Source organism: Schistocerca serialis, chromosome 7 (genome assembly GCF_023864345.2).
Source record: "Schistocerca serialis cubense isolate TAMUIC-IGC-003099 chromosome 7, iqSchSeri2.2, whole genome shotgun sequence".
NCBI lineage: Eukaryota > Metazoa > Arthropoda > Insecta > Orthoptera > Acrididae > Schistocerca > Schistocerca serialis.
The window spans coordinates 298,929,529-298,948,791 of record NC_064644.1 but is presented as its reverse complement, the minus strand read 5'-3'; the positions used below and the strand labels follow the sequence as shown (position 1 = coordinate 298,948,791).

Genomic DNA, 19,263 nt, shown 5'->3' with positions numbered 1-19,263 from the left:
AAATTTTATGCAAAACTCAAGAAAACCTTTACAGACACACACTAAATGATGCAGGAGGCCTACGGTGATGTGTGCATATGCTGTACTTTGTGTTACAAATGGTTCACATGGTTTAAAAATGGACGGACTGAAGTTAATGATTACCATTTGATGTCTATCAACAACGCTAATGTCAGCAATGTCACGGAAATTGTGTGTGCCATTCGAAAACTGGCTGCCCGAGAGAGTGCAGATGAATGTAATACTTTAGTTGGATGATCACGAATCAAGCATGACTACTGATCAAAAAAACAAAATCACTGTGCTACCTCACCCTACAGTCTCCAGATCTGGCTTGTATGAACTACTTTTTTTAATTTCCAAAGTTGAAAACCCTGATGAAAGGATGAAGACTTGCAGCGATAAAGGAGATAAAAGGAAATTGGAGACAGCACTTCGCACAATCCAGCAAGAGGCGTACCATGTCTGGTCCGGAAGCAGAAACTGCATTGGGAGTGGGGGTATCAATTGTTGATGAGAGTACTTCAAAAGAGATCATGTACAATAAGTAAAAGGTATGTGTAGAAAATTTTTGTGGACCTTGTACATAATACCAGTGATCATTTTAGGGTGGGAGGGGTGGTGGGGGTGGGGGTGGTGGTGGAGGAGGAGGAGGAGGAGGAGGAGGAGGAGGAGGAGGAGGAGTAAGTCAGGATGTGAGAACACATTTGAATTCCACATTATGCATGGTACTAGGTTCATTCAATAAATAATGTGGAACAGATTTTTTTTCTCACGACGTATATGTTATTAAGGATTAGACTTGGTTACAATATCTATCAACATTTCTTGTCCATGTACTAATTTCCTACGTACTCTCCATCATATTCTAAGGCCAGTGTTGTGTAAGAGCATATAATCTCTGCTGATAATAGCTCTTGTCCTTCACGTGTAGCCATGTTTCAATTATATGCATTACCATCATCATCATCATGGCTGGTCCCTCATGGAGAACCTCTACATGACTGACAAAGATGGAAGTCCAAGGGCTTTAGGATGGATGAGGCAATGATTTCCAACACAATTTGGTGATGTGTTCCCATAACCAGAGAATTGCATAAGGGTGTGGACTGTTGTGTTGGCCGAAGATTTTTTCCAATTCTCATCAGACCAAACAAGTCAGAAATGGTTCTTGCATTTTTTTCATCTTCACATGGGCCCTGAATTAATGAGTGATCCTCTTGGTGACATCTATGAGAATGACACCATGATATACCAAAATAGTGTCATCATGACTTTGCCACCAGATGGAGCAGCCTTGAACTACTCCATGTTTCGTAACCATGTGTGGTATCGCTCTAGAGGCAGGCTTTTATTTCCAGATTAAAGTTATGCACGCTCGTTTTGACACCTGTAATGATCACTGACAGGAAAGCCTTCCCATTGGCCTCAAACTACTTGAGTAGTTCAGATGACATGCTTTTTCTTTTAATCTTGTGGTCTGTTATGAGTTCCAGAAACCCATCCTCAGTACACCTTTGAATATCAAAGAGTTTTCAACAAAGCACACACTTCCAATGCTCACCAATAGCTGTAGAGCAAACTTATCTAATTGTTAGATGGTGGTCTCCATGAATAACGGCATGCACACATTCACCATGTTGGTAGCAGTGGTTATGACAGAGTGTCCCAAACGAGTCCCATTGTAGAGCTCACTTCCTCCACTTATTGGCACTTTAAATCTCTTTGCCCATCACCCAATACTTGGTTGGTTGGTTTGTGGGGGTTGAAGGGACCAGACTACAAAGGCCATCGGTCCCTTGTTCCAAGGCCATAAAATCCTACAAGGGGGGAAAGAAAAAGAGAGAAAAGCAACCGAGATGACAAGGGACGACATAGAACCACAAATACACAGACAAAAGGAATCAAAAGCACACAGTATGACAGTGGTTGGCTGACCATGAAAACAAAAAAGAAAAGTCAACCACCAAGAAAAACACTAAAAACCACAATCTAAAACCATAGGCCAAAGGCCAAACGAAAAAAAAAAAAAAAAAAAAAAAAAAAAAAAAAAAAAAAAAAAAAAAAAAAAAAAAAACCTTAGATCGAGCGATAAAAGCCCCCTGCATGAAAAAAACTCAAAACTAGGTCTGCCATTGCAGCGACATCCAATGAAAGTTCAAAGAGTGTACCTGGCAGCGCAAACGTCTGCCTGAGCACAGTTAAAAATGGACAGGCCCACAAGATATGAACAACTGTCAACACTGATCCACAGCGACAGAGAGGTGGGTCCTCACGTTGCAAGAGATGACCACGCGTCAGCCAGGTGTGGCCAATGAGTAGCTGGCAGAGAACAACTGAGTCCTTGTGGGAGGCTCGCAAGGAGGAGAGCAACACACCTGTAGCCTCCTTGATGACTAAGTTTGTTGGGTAAAGGCAGGGTGCGCCATTCATCACCCCAGGCACCAAGTACCTTCTGCAACAAAACTGACTGTGAAAGGCCAATCTCCAAGGCCGGGGCACTGACAGCCTGTTTGGCCAGTGTGTCTACCCGTTCATTTCCCGGGATGCCGACATGACTCAGGGTCCACACAAAGACCACGGAGCGGCCACAACAAGAGGTTCGCAGTCAAGATAAAGCCGTGGCTCAGGGTGAACAGTGCAACGCCGGCAGAAATGCATAACGCAGGTCTTGGCAGCCGAAAACTGGAACCCATGCGCTACAGTCCAAGACTGCGCCTTGTGGATAGCACCCTGCAGCTGCCATTCAGCAGCTGCAATGCCAGTGGAGCTATAGTATAGGCAGAAGTCATCAGCATACTAGGAAGCTGAGACAGATGTTTCCACCGCTGCAGCGAGCCCATTAATTGCAACTAAAAAGAGGCAAACACTCAAGACAGATCCTTACAGGACCCCATTCTCCTGAACTCGGGCAGAACTATGGAAGGCTGCAACTTGCACGCAGAAGGAATGAAGTGACCGAAAATTTTGTATGAAAATCAAGAGCAGACCCTGAAGACCCCACCCATGAAGCGTGGAGAGGACGTGATATCGCAATGTCATATCGTACGCCTTCTGCATATCAAAAAGGATGGCAGCCAGATGCTGGTGGCAGGCAAAGGCCTTACAGACAGCAGACTCCACACAGACCAGATTATCGGTGACAGAGCAGCCCTTACGGAACCCACTGAGACGGAGCCAGAAGGCCCTGAGACTCAAGTAGCCAACTCAACCTCCGTCTTTCCATACATTCGAGCAACCTGCAAAGAACGTTGGTGAGGCTACTGGGGCGGTAGCTGTTCACATCCAGTGAGTTATTTCCAGGTTTCAATATGGGGATTATGATGTTTTCCCGCCATTGCGATGGGAACTCAACCCAGATACGGTTGAAAAGGTCTAGGAGGCATCACTGGCTGGATGCGATCTGGCCCGTGAGCTGTATCAGGGCAAGCGGCTAGGGCACTTTGGAATTCCCACTCACTGAGCAGAGCATTGTACAATTCAGGGTGGCACGTGTGGAATGAAAAGCCCCGTCATTCCAACTGCTCATTCAGGGAGCAAAAGGGCTGCAGGTAAATCGCAGAAGTGGAACTCTGAGCAAAATGCTCCGTTAAGCGGTGTGCAATTGTGTTCGAGTCAGTACAGAGTGCTCCATTCAATGAAAGTGAAGGTACGCTGACGGGGGTCCGATAGCCATAGAGTCACCGAATCTTGGCCCAAACCTGCGATGGAGAGGTATGGAGGCCAATGGTGGAGACATACTTTTCCCAGCACTCCTGCTTGTGTTGGCGAATGTGGCGGCAGGCTTGCACACGAAGCCATTTAAAGGCAATGAGATGTTCCAATGATGGATGCCGCTTTTGATGCTTGAGGGCCTGCCTGTGATCGCTAATCACCTCAGCGATCTCAGGTGACCACCAAGGCCGAGGGGACTCAGAAGAACACAGAATTGCAGATTCTGCGGTAGTAACGATGCTGGTGGTGATTGAGTGAATCACCGCATCAATGGTGTCACTGGAAAGAGGCTCAATGGTGTCAATGGAGGTGAACACGTCCCAGTCAGCCTTATTCATACCCCATCTGCAGGGCCCCCAGAAGAGTGATGCTGTGGCAGTGACAAAAAGATCAGAAAGTGGTCACTACCACACAAGTCGTCATGCTCACTCCATTGGGTAGATGGTAATAGGCTAGGGCTACAGATCAAAAGGTCGATGGCTCAGTACGTGCCATGCGTCACACTGAAATATGTGAAGGCATCATTATTTGAAAGAGAAAGGTCAATCTGTGCCAACACTTGCTCAACGGCACTGGCTCAACCTGTTGCCACTGATCCACCCCACAGAACGTTATGGGCGTTGAAGTCGCCCAGTAACAGGAAAGGGGGCAACAATTGGGCTACCAGCACAGCCAGGACATGCTGCGGGACATCACCATCCGGTGGAAGATAGAGACTGCAGACAGTAACAGCCTTTGGTGGCGTCCACACCCAAACAGCGACAGCCTCTAAAGGTGTTTGGTGAAGAGGGATATGGAGGGCGGGGGTTCGAATCACCAGAAACTAAGTTTCCTGTAGAGCAATGTAGAGCAGGAAAGGGTGAAGGCTGAGAAGTTGTCGGAGCTCAGCAAGGTGGTGGAAAAAACAATTGCAGTTCCACTGGAGAATGACATTGTCCATGGCCGAAAAAGGCGTGACGGGACCAAGGAGACAGATTACGGCACTGGGTCACCTGCTGCCACCAACTGAGTACCTATGGGAGTGACATCCATCGTGGCTGATTGACTAGCAAGCTCTAGGTCCTCAGCGGACACCAGAATCTCCACCCCATCCTCAGACACAGCGCTGGTAGGTAACGATGGTGGTGGGGGGTGCCACCACAATTTCCTTCGTCTTAAAGGTCTTTTTCAATTTCTCGCACTGATGCTTGGGTTGCTGTAGCTGGCAGAGCTTCTTTGATTCAGTCTAGAAGACTGAAGAGGAACACGAAGCCCTACCACCAGCTACCTGGGGCTTCTTCAGCATCCAATGGTGGGTGTCTGCTTTGCCACTGGTAGGAACCTGGGAATGGAGTGACTCCAGGGACCCCTTCCTAGTGAGAGAAGCCAAAGACGACTTACGCTTCTCTGGCTTAGTAGTGGAGATGGATGTCCTCAATGGTTGGGGGGGGGGGGGGGGGGGGGCTGCCCCTGAAGTACATGGTGCGGGAGCAACAGGAAGGGAAGTGCCCTCTTCACCATCAAGGGGGCAGGTGTCGTCTTAAGGCTCTGAGAGCCAACCGTAATTGGTGCAACAGATGGGGCTATCACTGTTGTCGTATGAGGAAGTCATGCACACAGGATGGAGTCTTTCATATTTCCTATTAGTCTCAGTATAGGTCAGTCGGTCCAGTGACTTATATTCCGCTCTTTCTGCAAGATCCTGCAGTCTGGTGAGCAAGGTGAATGATGCTCTCTGCAGTGGACACAGATCGGAGGTGGGGCACATGGACTATTGGGATGTGATGGGCATCCGCAATCTCGGCATGTGAGGCTGGAAGTACAGTGGAGAGACATATGGCCGAACTTCCAGCACTTAAAGCACTGCATCGGGGGTGGGATATAGGGCTTGATGTCACACCGGTGGAGCGTCACCTTGACTTTCTCCGGTAATGTACCAACCTCCAAGGCCAAGACGAAGGCACCAGTAGCAACCTGATTTTCCTTCAGACCCGCATGAATGCGCCGGACGAATAGCTCGCCGCTCTAGATTGGCGAGCAGCTCGTCATCAGACTGCAAAAGAAGATCCCTATGGAATGTAATAGCCTGGACCACTTTAAAGTCTTATGGGGCGTGATGGTAACTGAAACATCCCCCAACTTGTCATAAGCAAGTAACCTTCGTGACTGGGCAGAGGATGCTGTTTGTATTAAAACAGCCCCAGAGTGCATTTTTGACAAGCCCTCCATCTCTCCAAACTTGTCCTCTAAATGCTCTACAAAGAACTGAGGCTTCGTCGCCATGAAAGACTCCCCATCAGCTCTCGTACAAACTAGGAACCAGGACAAATAAGTCTTGCTGCCATCCTTAGCCTTTCGCTCCTCCCACAGTGTGGCCAGGGAGGGGAACGATTTTGGATCGTATGTCTGAGCATTGAATTGAGCCCTAGAATGCTTAGAGACTGCTGGCGGCTGGCCACTAGCAAGAGATGATGTACCACGCTTCATTGTGGGTCACCCGCCAATACCATCCACTCCGACCAAGGGCCCTCCCCACGGGCACCACCCAGCCTCAGCAAGGGCCAGAGGCAGGATCGCCATTGCTGGGAGTCCCGATGCTCCAGGGAGATAGGCATCTACTCCTTGGCACATGTGGGGAGTTAACGGCGCCGGCATCAGCATAGTGATCCCTGTGTTGTCAGGGGGCTACAACCAACAGGGTACATGGTGGCCCCACCACAACGGACTGGCTACCATGCTGGATTTTAGGTGCTAAGACGTCCACGGTTGTCACCTCCGCAGAAAGCGACACTGCACAGTGCATAGCGGAAATTGCACCCAGGAATGTATCCTCGCCGAAGAGATGGAGAACGAGCGGGACTGCAATGCGACGACAAGGAAGCAGGCTAAAGATCTCAATGCACTATGGACACAATGCACCATGTAAGGCACCCTTCCTCAATTGGTTCGCTCTTCAGAAAATTTGGAAATAAGGAGGTCAAACCCTACAGGGGATCATCACATAATGTGAGAGACTCCTTTTAGTCACCTCTTACGACAGGCAGTAATACCGTGGGCCTATTCTTACCCCCGAACCCGCACGAGGTCACCTAACAGTACTCTTATCAACTGCACAGAAATGTTTAGGCATGTTCATACCTTCTTTGGAGCCATTTTTTATGGCTCACTAAATCCCTAACATCTGTTGGAATTGTTCAAAACTTCACAAACATGCAAAAGATGCATCACATTTGAGGCATATAAAATGACTTTTCCTCTATGAATTGTGAGTGAATTGTGTTTCATTCATCTCATGACATACATTTGCAATCCATTTGGTTTGCGTACAAAAGACATGTCAAAAATTAATAATACGCTTACAATAATTTTTACACTAATAAATAATAGCACTACAATAAATAACAACACTATAAGGATATTTCTTGGAATATGTAATGCACTGTATCCAGCTAAAATTTCCAGTTTGTCCTGTATGAATTCATTCACTGAGTAGTAACACTTCAGTGTCAGTACCTCATACAGCTTTCTTGTAAGTGGACCTAAATTCATCTGCATCAATTTGTTCCCTTTTAATTTATTAAAAATTTTCATTCCCATGTATTGAGGTCCCTGGGCACACAGTCTGAGGCAGTGGGTGGGTAGCATAAAATTTTCTTCGTTCCTAGCTTGGTTTCCTTCAAATAATTCATGTCTGGTATACAAAAGTGTAACAATCTCTTATGTATAAGGATGGCAGAGTTAATATTTTAAGTTTTCTAAATAATGTTTGCCATGGTTCTTTGTGATTAGCAGTGCACATGTTTTCAATGATTCCTTCTGTATTTTTAGTATCTACACCGTAAAAAAAAACCGACCACACCTAATAATGGATTTAAAGTAGCTTGAATATAATATGCTACTTTATATGTGTACAAGTCAGTTGCAGTTGATAGTATTTGGATTGCAAATGCAAAGTTGCTCAGTTTGTTTGCTAAGTATTCAATGTGTGCCTGCCAGCTCAAATTTTTATCTACATTTAAACCTAAAAATTTGACTGAGTCAACTTCTTCTATATCTTGGTTGTTGTGTACAACCTTAATCTGCTCACATTTTGACCGTTTGGTTTTTAGATGCATCATGTGAGTCTTACGTATGTTTAGATTCAACTCATTTAGCTGAAACCAAGTTTCTAAGGTACTGAGGGTACTGATCACAGATTTGGGAATTTTTTCCGAATCCTGACCTTCAACGAAGACAGAAGTTTCATCTGTGAACAGAATTGATAGGGACCTGATATTTAATGGTGAGTCATTAACACAGAAGAGAAACAGGACTGAGCCTAATATGGAGCCTTATGGAACAACCTGAGATTTTTTTTTTCCAGCCAGAAAAATAAAATGCACCATTTGAATAGCTGTTAAACATTTGACAAAAGTTACATAGTAGGCACCAGATTGCATATTTTGTAGCTTAATGTATAATGTGTGTGTAATACACATCAAAATACTCATCGAAGACTTTTCCATTATATGTTTTTGAAATTACCATGCAGTTTTAGCTTTTATGATGAAATGTGTGTTTAAATGTGTCACTAAAATTCCAGGCTATGATATAGCACTGTCTATCAGCAGGGGGGTTGGTTGCAACACTGTAGTAAAAGAAATAGAAGGTAGAGGTTTTGGGGAATAATGGCTTGGCACAAGGAATGACAGAGGGAAAGACTAATTAGTCCAGCAATAAATGTCAGATAGTACAGACAAATACACTGTTCAGCAGCTAACTCCTTGCCAATTTATTTTCAAAAGTTTGATTCTTCCTGATGAGTCTCTTAAACTTCAGGAATCACAGAAGGAAGAAGTAAAGTGTGAAGCAGTGGGATACGTAAATAATGAGGAAAAATGAAGTGTGTTTGAAATTCCCTACAGTTGTAGACACAATGTTAAGGAATACCACAGTAGACAATTCAGTTGTAGATTAATAGATAGCCCTAAAAAGGGCAATCCCAGATGTTAGGCAGACTAATACAGTTACAAGAAAATAATTAGTCTTGCCATGGCCACAGGAGTGTGCATTTAGGTGTTCTTGTGGTTGTGTTTGTGTCTGTGTGAATGTAAGTGCTATTGCTAGAAAAAGAGCTAGTGCACAAAAGCTAGTGTGAATGCTGTTTTCTGTTGTGTGTTTCTTTGCTCCATGCACCAATCTACTTTAAGTGAGTGGTTGCTTTTCCTGCATATGACACATAGTTAGCAGGAAAGTAACTGAAGGAACCTTGTCTGACAAGAGAAGTACCTCAGTTCATTGAAGAAAGAGGAGAACACAAAAAAAGGTTTCAGATAAAGAAGGGTATACAATAATATGTGACTTATGAATGAAGTCAATAGGAAGTCCAATGAGCTAAAGTGAAATGGCTGCAAGAAAGACATGTAGTCCAAAAGGAAATGGTTGTCAGGAGGACAGTTTCAGCATGTGGGAAAGTCCAAACAACAATCACAGGTATTACAAATTAAGGCGTCAACATTATGAGTGTGGAAAGAATTTTACTGTGATAGACAATTGAGTGAGAGGATAAGTCCTCTATGAAGGTAACAACTGTGTGATAATGTGATAGAAGAAGAATTCCTGTCAATTTGGAAGATATAGGAAATCCAAAGTCAGAGTCAGTGTTTCACAGCAAATGTTACAGCTGCAGACTACTGAAGGACTTCACGCAATGTGTGTAGCAACAGGGAGCAGCAGTTTCAAATACAACCCCCTCGTCCACTATTTACACTACAAAGACAAACTGCAACAGTGGCTAATTAATATTTGACAATGGCACAAATCAAAGATTTATTGTTTCCCCTCAGACACATTTATTTTTCCTCCTTTGAGCTGTGGTCAGTATTTTTCATAAATCTATGTATTCAGAGGACATGATCCAGAGACTTGAAATTATGCAGAAGTTGTATTAGTCTGCTTAAGAAAATGTCCCCCATAAACAGTCAAAATTACAAAAACTCTGATGGCTTTGGTACTGTTTTAGATTTGTTACGGTGGTTACATCAACTGTGTGTTATGACATTATTCTGTAAAATACTTTTGAAAAATAGAAATTGATATCCATTAATTACAATATGTAAGATAGGTTGAGGTTTTAGACCTGCAATATCTAATTCACCCCCACAGTAATATACAAACGAATACACTGACAATTTCGGTAACACTGGGAGATAAAAGTAGGAAAATGGTAAGCCATACAATAGCATCATGTATTTCTGTGATAGATATTGGTCTTTTGCAAGTCTCTGACACCATCATCTTGTCTGTGCATTCATTTTAATTGCCACTGTTTTCTATCCAGTTGCAAGTTGGCTACATGCTGTAGTGAATTGTCATATCCTCTCTCAACCCTCAATTGACAATGACATTGTGTGTTTTTGGCTAAAATACAACCAGGAAATTGTGCACTGCACACCCCAAATAGAAGAGACTCAGTTTAAAACAATGTATAGCATTCTACAAAATAACGTATCTCATATTTCATAATAATAGGACTGTGTTGGGCACTAATTGCTTTTTGCTCATTTTATATCTCCTTTATGATTCTGATGTGACAAAGGGAATTTAATTGCAAATTTAAAAACTATTACTGTTGCTACAACTACCAAATTTTATGAACCTATATTATATAGAATATCGAATACAAGTTTCTATATTTTAATAGCAGTGCAACCGTTAAAAACAATATCAACACTCAGAGTTCACTACATACTTAGCACCTCAAGAGAATATTGACGAGGACATTCGTCTTCACTGCAGATGCCACCAGGAAGTACGCAGCAACTATAGAATCCATTGTTTATCACCTGGACATTTTCCAGAATGAAGCCCACCTTCTGGTCATATCCGATGACTCCAAGGTCATCATTTTCACCAATATGCAGCTTGAGTATTAAATAAAAGCAATATTACCAGATTTGAAAGACGTTTGAAGAATTAAAACTTTTTAAATTTATTAAAAAATAAAAACAAATGTAATGAACAGTTAAACATAAGATTCCATTAGTAACTGAGTGAAATTAATAGATGTTGCAAACTCCCTTTAAAAGTTCAATAATGATGGAAATATATTAAAACACAAAAATAACAACATATATAGATGAACAAGTTACTCAACTATATTTCATGCAATGTTTGAAGACTATTTTGGTTTTATTAGAACTTACATATAAAAATGTATTTATTTTTGTTTTGTGTCCTGAGAGAATCACTGAATTTACAAGAGACTAACATAGCTAACAAACAGTCTAACAACTGTGTAATAACTTTACTATCACTTTCATGAAGTGCAGTATGTTTAGAGGTCATAAACGAACATCAAACAACCTTAAAAGATAATAGTTACTGAACATCATAACAAATAACTGACTATTAACAAATTTTAGTATAGTGACATTTGGTACAAAACTTCAGTAGCTCTGTGCCACCCTATGTGCTTTTGGGCAGCATTCAAATTTAATTTTGTATCAAGCAAATGAATTTGATGTTAAGGCAGTATTGCAGAAATAGTTTATTTTTGATAACAAATTAATTAATGTTCTGAAAATTGACTTTCTACTCATTGGCAAGTGCATTTTTACAAATTCAGATGTAACAACAAAATATTTTAATATACTGTAATCAAAAAGCAAGACATAATATTCAATTTTTGCTTTGTTTCTTCTACATTTCCTTGTTGAGTGTCTGAGGTAGCACATTTATCCACACAAATATCTTATCTTTTTTTATTTCTGCTTTTTTCCTAGCATTCTCCAGTCTAAAAAGCCTGAATGTTCAGTGTTTCATGTACCGGTACATCAAACAGTGACAGACAGAGACTGACTGACTGACTGTGCTTGATTCTCTCCCTTTCTTTCTTTGTGTCAAGTTTTTAATTTAATTTGTGGACTTAATACATTGTTTTATTTGTATTTCATGGATGTTCAAGGTATTAAGTATTATTGAATCAGAAATATGAGATTACATTACATATTATTGACATTATAAAGATGATATTTTGATAAGCTCCTCATATAAATGGGGAAAAAATCAACATTACAAAGGTCTATAGTGATGCCACTGCCCAGAAGCAACATATCATTAAAAATGTGCTATGTCTCTTAGCATGGTGTCAAACTGTTACAGTGGAGCAATGTAGGAAGATTTTTTTAAAGGGGCGAGACCTGATATAATGTGTGGCACTAAGGTGGCTGGTAAATATTATTTACCGTATCATCTTTTGTCGATAAGATTTGGTGGTGGTGGTGGTGGTGGTGGTGGTGGTGGTGGGATGGATCAGGATAGTTTCCCTGGTTTAGGCTGATGGCCTTAGTCTAGGTCAAAAGTGAAGTTAATGTACTCATTCAGGGGAAAAAGCAATAGCATGAAATCAACACTATTTGAAACTGACCATTTCTGCATACCCCACGGAACACTTCTGGTTTCCAAGTAGCTGAACTTCCTTCTCTAATCTTTATCTGACATTGATACAGTTCACTACTGCAATTTACATGTTGCAATATAAGATTTCGGAAAGTTATTTAGGCTGAATTTCACTTTGATGCACTGTTCAGATCATTACTTCTGGTACACTGATTTTTGTAGTGTATGCATTTTTTATGATAGTGTTGCTAATCAAAATGTATGGATAACTGCAAATATCATAAGAGCTAATATGTATTTGAAGACTTAGTGACCACTCATATAAAGACTCCCATTCCTACTTTCCAATAATATCATTCAAATTCTAAAGAAACAAATTAACTTATAAAGTAATTGAAATTAAAGTTCTGAAGTAGCTATGAATTCCTTCACAGGTATTACCTTTGCACTTATCAGATTCCTACCTTTTCAATTAATATTTTATGGACCTATTTTATGCACAAGGTGGCATATTTACTAGACTGATTCATGTTTGCAATGATGAGTGGCAAGGGAAGACAAGACATTGTGTTTCATGTTGAGGGCCAGGTAGTAAGAATCAAAAGTGAACCTCGTGATGACACAGGGAGCAAAAACCCGAATTTAAAAATGAATTTTATGATGATAGCAGGGTAAAATTAGAATAATCTACCTTTTTGATGAAGTGACAAAATAGAAGACTAAATGACGAGGGCTTCATCTACATCTACACTCTGAAAACCATTGTGAAGTGCCTGGCAGACTGTAAGCCCCAATGTACTAGTTATGAGCATTTCTTCCCACTCTATTCACACGTGGAGTGCGGGACGCGTGACTGATGTGTCTGTGCATGCTGTAATTAATGTAATCTTGTCCTCACAATCCCTATGACAGTTTCATTGAGGAGTGTTGTATATTCCTAGAGTCATCATTTAAAATCTGTTCTTGAAACACTGCTAATAAACTTTCTAGGGATACATGTAAACTATCTTCAAGAGTCTTCCAGTTCAATTTTTTCAGTATCTCTGTGACACTATCCCTTTGCTAAAACCAACCTGTATCCATTTGTGTTGTCCTTCTCTGTATACATTCAATTTCCACCATTAGTCCTATCTGGTATGGGTCCCATACCCTTGAGCAATATTCTAGAACCAGTCACACCACTGATTTGTAAGCAATCTTCTTTGTAGACTGATTGCACTTCACTATTATTCAACAATAAACTAAATTCTACCACCTGCTTTACCCACAACTGAGCCTATTTGATCATTCCATTTCATATCCCTACAAAGTGTTAACACAGGTATTTGTACGTGTTCGCCGATTCCAAAAGTGACTCACTAATATTATAGTCATAGGATACTACGTTATTTCATTTTGTGAAGTACACAATTTTACACTTATAAATATTTGAAGCTAGTTGCCAATCTTTGCCCCACTTTGAAACCTTATCAAGATCTGACTGAATATTTATGCAGCTTCTTTCACACAGTATTTCATTGTAGATAACTGCATTATCTGCAAAAATCTGAGGTTACACTTAATATTGTCCACAATGTCATTGACATACAACATGAACAGCAAGGCTCCCAACACACTTCCCTGGGACACACCTTGAGTTACTTCTACATCTGACACGACCCTCCATCCAAGGAAACATGCTGTGTCCTTCCTTGCAAAAAGTCCTCAATCCAATCACAAATTTCAGTTGATACCCCATATGATCATACTTTTGACAGCAGGCAAGATCCTGAGTCAAATGCTTTTCAGAACTCAAGAAATACTGCATCTACCTGATTGCCTTGGTCCAAAGCTTTCAGTATGTCACGTGAAAAATGAGTTGGGTTTCAGATGACAGATGGCTTCGGAATCCATGTTGGTTGGCATTGTTGAAGTCATTTTGTGAATCCATCGATTATGACAATGTAAAGGGTGAAAAGGATAGCTCGAAATAAGTGGAAAAGGTTAACAAGGCCACAGGAAGGGTCAGTAAATAAGGACATTACGCCATGATTAATTAAGTTAATTAACAATGAAAGTGACATTGGTGGTTCGGAGATGGAAATAAATAAAACTGGTAGTGACAAAGAATTTCAGAATGAAATTAGTAGCTTAAAATTAGATTTGGGCAAGAAAAAAAGATTCAGTGCAAGTCTGCATAGAAGAGAAAACAGATGAGTTTGCACAAAATGTGGAATCATCATCATCATCATCATCATCATCATCAGATGCTTGTAGTCAGAATTTGCAGGTAGTACAGGTGAGCTTGAAAAACTATGTAATGAGGAGATGGAAGAACAGGTGGTTGATTTCTGTCAGTCTGAATTAACAGAAGTACTGAAAACCTACTCTTATAATGTCAGTTCAAGAAAGTGTCAATGCAAATATTGAAAATGAAAGCATGCAAGTAATGAATAAAATTGGTAGCAAAGTTTATAATCTTAATGAAGAGAAGAGTATGATGTGTAATTAGCAACAAGATGTACAGAATATAATTAGTAATGGTTAATGTAAGTGATGCAGAAATGAAATGTGGACAGGCAAATACGGTGGAGAAAGTGAAGGTGCGTGTTGTGAAGTTTCCATCAATATCGATGTACAACTGACCAGAAGTTGACAGTGAGGTAAACTATCTGAAGGAAGAAATTTTTATTGTAAATATACAGAAGGTAATTTTCAATATAAAAGCAGTGTCCAATGCACTTGTGTTTGTCGGTTGTCCTACATTCAACGATTTTGTTGTTTGTTGCAGTCAATGGCAAATGTTTTAGAAAGTAAATACGGAAGTTCCAAGAACACTGCAAAATTGGATGGGAGAACAGGGGATCAATGTAAGTCCGAATCAACGAGAAGGTAGGATGTTCAATGCTCTTTAGTGAAAGCATCAAATGCCAAGTAATGCCTCCTCAGCTGTGTGATTCTATTCTTCCTTTTATGGATCACTTCTCCTCTAACATTCCTCTCAATACATTATAAGGAAATGTAGTCATCTACTTTGATCTATTCCCAAGTATATAAAAGTTTAGTATTTTAACGATTGTTTTCTGTGTGACTAATGCTAGCAGTATATCACAGGATGGAAAAACACAACGTTTGAACACTACGTTTGCAAAATTTGGTGAAAAATTGTCTTTTCAATGTTCGGGAATTAGTAATCTTGCTAACGCTTGTGTGAAAAAGGGCAAAATCCATTTGGCTGTAATGTAGTAAGTTGAGAATACCATCAGTAGATAATGCAGCAGCAGTATCAATAAATTTAAAATTGTTTTGCGAGTTCAGAACAGAAACAGAATCAGTTCATCATCATAATGTGCCAGTGGTCACAGGAATATGTGAACTTCACACAGTCATGTGCAACTGAAGAGATGATCATGAAAAAGCCTACACAAATCAGGTTCATCATCTTACATAGGCACAACTGCATCACAGGGGGGGGAAAAAGTTAGGTTTTGCTAGACGTCTTTTGATGAACTGTCATTTTGTTAATGATTTTTCTCTGTTGGGAACCAAAGTCATGTAATGCTTCTTCATTGGAATTTCCACCATTTGACTGTACATGTTAATATCCATTTATTCAGCATTGTATGTTTTAGCTTTATAGCCATTAACAAATGTGAAAATGAAAGATCATAAAATGTCTGACATTTCTGAATGGTATGTCATTGTCAAAATATTACAATGAATGTCTGGTCATATATACAGTACCAGTCACATGATTACATGATATGAGTAAGAATTAAAAATAGATGGTGCAGCGATACTGTGCACTGTGTTGTGTTTATGATGGCCAATACAGGGCCGTGGAATGCATGTGTCCATACATGGACATGACATGTTCGTATCACATAACTGTATTGGCCACTGTAACACAACAGTGTGCTGTGCACGATGTCAGAAGCATTGTCTACTTTTAATTCATACTCTTTCTGTAATCCAATGACTGGTCTATATGACCAGATATTAATGATCTCTGATGTGGAAGTGGCGAAGGCAGAGGATGGAAAAGACAGGCAGCACCTGAACACCAGCAACATAAGAGAAATTTTCACACGTTTCAGAACAAATTTTTTGCCCTAATTAAAACAAAGAGCAGATTTTTGACATGTTTACAGACACCATAGACATCTATACTATGTTTCAATTTCATATTTCATGCACAATTCTTGTTGAAGATAAAACACTTCAAAGTGATTTTCTATTGCCACAGTGTGTGGAGCAGCATGGTGGCTGCCTGCAGACAGTACTTGTCACAAAGTCGTGATTTTGGCCCTTAAATGTCAGATGACTATAGACTCATTATCCTTTGCTGTCTATTCAATATTGTCAGAAGTTACATTATTAGATGATCTTTTACCTGGAACTAAAGCAGTTAACAGTAATTACACTAATCTGAACCTCAAGTTTTCCACCCTTACTAGCACCTTCACATCACTGACAATTTGGCTGGTGTCTAACAGGTTCAAATGGCTCTGAGCACTATGGGACTCAACTGCTGAGGTCATTAGTCCCCTAGAACTTAGAACTAGTTAAACCTAACTAACCTAAGGACATCACAAACATCCATGCCCGAGGCAGGATTCGAACCTGCGACCGTAGCGGTCTTGCGGTTCCAGACTACAGCGCCTTTAACCGCACGGCCACTTCGGCCGGCAGGTGTCTAACAGGGATCAATGCGTTACTCAATGGGAAACTTAAGAGAGTTTATGAATTACATAAAAAGAGCAGTGACTCAGAGCTGCAGTCACTAGTTAGCACAGAATATGGGATTACTCTATTCCTTCTAAAACCACTTATGATGATGTCTTTTTTCTTGTTTTTCTTTTATGGTCTCTTTATTACTAATGCATATACTATGGGTACACAAATAAAATTCTTATTGAAGTTATATTGCACAAAATTTTACTATTTTCTGATAAATTACTATTTTAAAAGATAGCATTCAGAATTTTCATGTTCCAGGATTCCCAGTCTTAAAGTAATTCTTTCCTAAAAGGAATGTTATTATTTTGTAATCCCCATTTTTCTGTTCCCAAAAAGATATACTTTCACATGGATAATTAGTTAATTACTTATTCCAAATAGAAAATTTCACTTTTTTCAAAATTCTTGGCAAACTATGAAAATCTTTGTGCATATTAGAACTTCCCTCTAATAACGCAGTACCTATTATTTTGCCATTTTCTAATTATATAGATTTCAGTTCAACAAAATTACTTCAGTGCCCATTGTGTCTTTTTCCTTCACCCTTTCAAGTTAATATCTAAGATATAATAGTCATATATTTTACGATTCCTTAATTTCTCCAACCAGTGCATCTTTATATAGGCACCATGCACAAAGCAACAGTTGTCCGTACATAAATATCTATGTGAGTCAGTCATGGCATATCTACCATCTGCTACAGTTATTTTGTCGTAGTTTGCTGTCAAATTCATTGTCTTTTGTCCAGTGCCACCAGAAACATGTAACCCAGCAATTTTGAGATCAAGTACTATTCAAATCCACAAATGTTGTGCATGGATTTTCCTCATACAGAAGACAGATGGGGTGATTTGGAAGATGTGGTCTTTGGAGTTGATAGCTGTGACTACACACTATGATGAGACCACAAAGTATGAATTTATTCTACCACATGTTTATCTTCTCAAAATTAGATGACTACAATCAGTTCACATTTTTTCCCCTTGATTTACACTCAAAGATAATAGCCTCTAGCAACGTCTATTTAATAGACAAAGCAGAATTATAAAAGTGGATAACTGGTGTATACGCACATTAATGCAAAATTAATGCCAAAATTTGATCAAAGAATTCAAAAATACAAACCAGATGTAACAATAGTCCTTTGATTAAATGAAAATCAGGTTGAAGACACGGCTAAAACATAAAAATCAGACTTGGGCACATGACTGACTGAACTGGAAAATGGAGCAGGGACAGAAAAATATTAAATACAAAGCTGAAGTTTCCAACTGACTTAGATATTTTAAGTAATATGGGAAAAAACCACAAGACGACCAATAATGAGTACTGGATAGAATAAAAAGAAGTCATTCTCACAGCTACAAGTAATAAGCTACAGAGAATAAAGAAAGGCAAGAAGAAATGGTTTGATGATGAGTTGAGGAAGCTGAAGACAGGGTTATGAAATATCATGAGAGAGAGAGAGAGAGAGAGAGAGAGAGAGAGAGAGAGAGAGAGAGAGAGAGAGAGAGAGAGAGATCCATCTCCAGGGGAGCATAGGCATAGATTGTGTGAACTAGGGCATGTGGAGATTGGATATCAGAATTGGGGAAAGGCAAGGGAAGGGAAGGAATTGTTTATGTAAATGATTGGATTTAACATAAATCTGCATACTTTTCAACCTTCTGTTTTAAATGATCTCTTGATTTTCATGATGGGCCAATTATGAAATAATAGTGAAAACATCATTCATTTATTTAACTGAATCTGGGTGTTTGAGTGTTGCATTGTCTATTTACAGAGCAGGATTAGAAAGTTATGCACAATGATTTTTTTCTCATCTGATATTATAGCTAGAAAGTTGAAATTTCACAACAAAAGTTTGAAGTTTGCACTATGAAAGGCATTTTGATTTGATGTGCAGCTCTAATTAGGTAAGTGAACTACAGACCAAAAACGGCACTTGTGGTACTGTTGTCAAACTGTGAAGAGCAGCGAGGTGTAGTTCCAGATATTTGTGGGTCAAAGGGTAAAAACCAAGCAAATTTCACAGCAACATGCACAGTACGTATGGGGACGACAGTGTGGACCATAACAATGTCTTCTAGTGATACGCAGTCTTCCAAGAGGGCCATGTGAACATTAGTAATTCACCACCCTCCAGGTGGCCAGTAACATCTACAACCTGGCAAAATGTTGAAGTCACTGATACAGCAACTTTGAAGAACCAGCATGTGCAACTGCGAACTTTTTCATGAGCACACACTGCATTGCACTCCTCTCTCTCTCTCTCTCTCTCTCTCTCTCTCTCTCTCTCTCTCTCTCTCTCTCTCTCCCCCCCCCCCTACACACACACACACACACACACACACACACACACACACACACACACACACACACACAGAAGTAATCAATAATGAAATAATCAACAAATGAGGTAGCATAAACTCTGTCCATTTATTTTTTGACAAGTGAGTGCAACTACACTCC

The 19,263-nt window shown here is 40.2% G+C and overlaps 1 protein-coding gene across 8 annotated transcripts in view; it reads right to left on the bottom strand.

Annotated features, from left to right (window-relative positions):
- LOC126412521 (vascular endothelial growth factor receptor kdr-like) overlaps window positions 1-19,263 on the bottom strand; it is an 864,770-nt gene that overhangs the window by 155,291 nt on the left and 690,216 nt on the right. For 4 of the 8 annotated variants that reach the window (XM_050082155.1, XM_050082154.1, XM_050082156.1 and 1 more), the window contains one exon: window positions 10,424-10,595. The exons of the other annotated variants lie outside the window; for them this stretch is intronic. In XM_050082155.1, coding sequence (XP_049938112.1) covers window positions 10,424-10,595 — 172 coding nt within the window. The remainder of the gene's footprint in view (window positions 1-10,423; window positions 10,596-19,263) is intronic. 8 annotated transcript variants of the gene reach the window in all.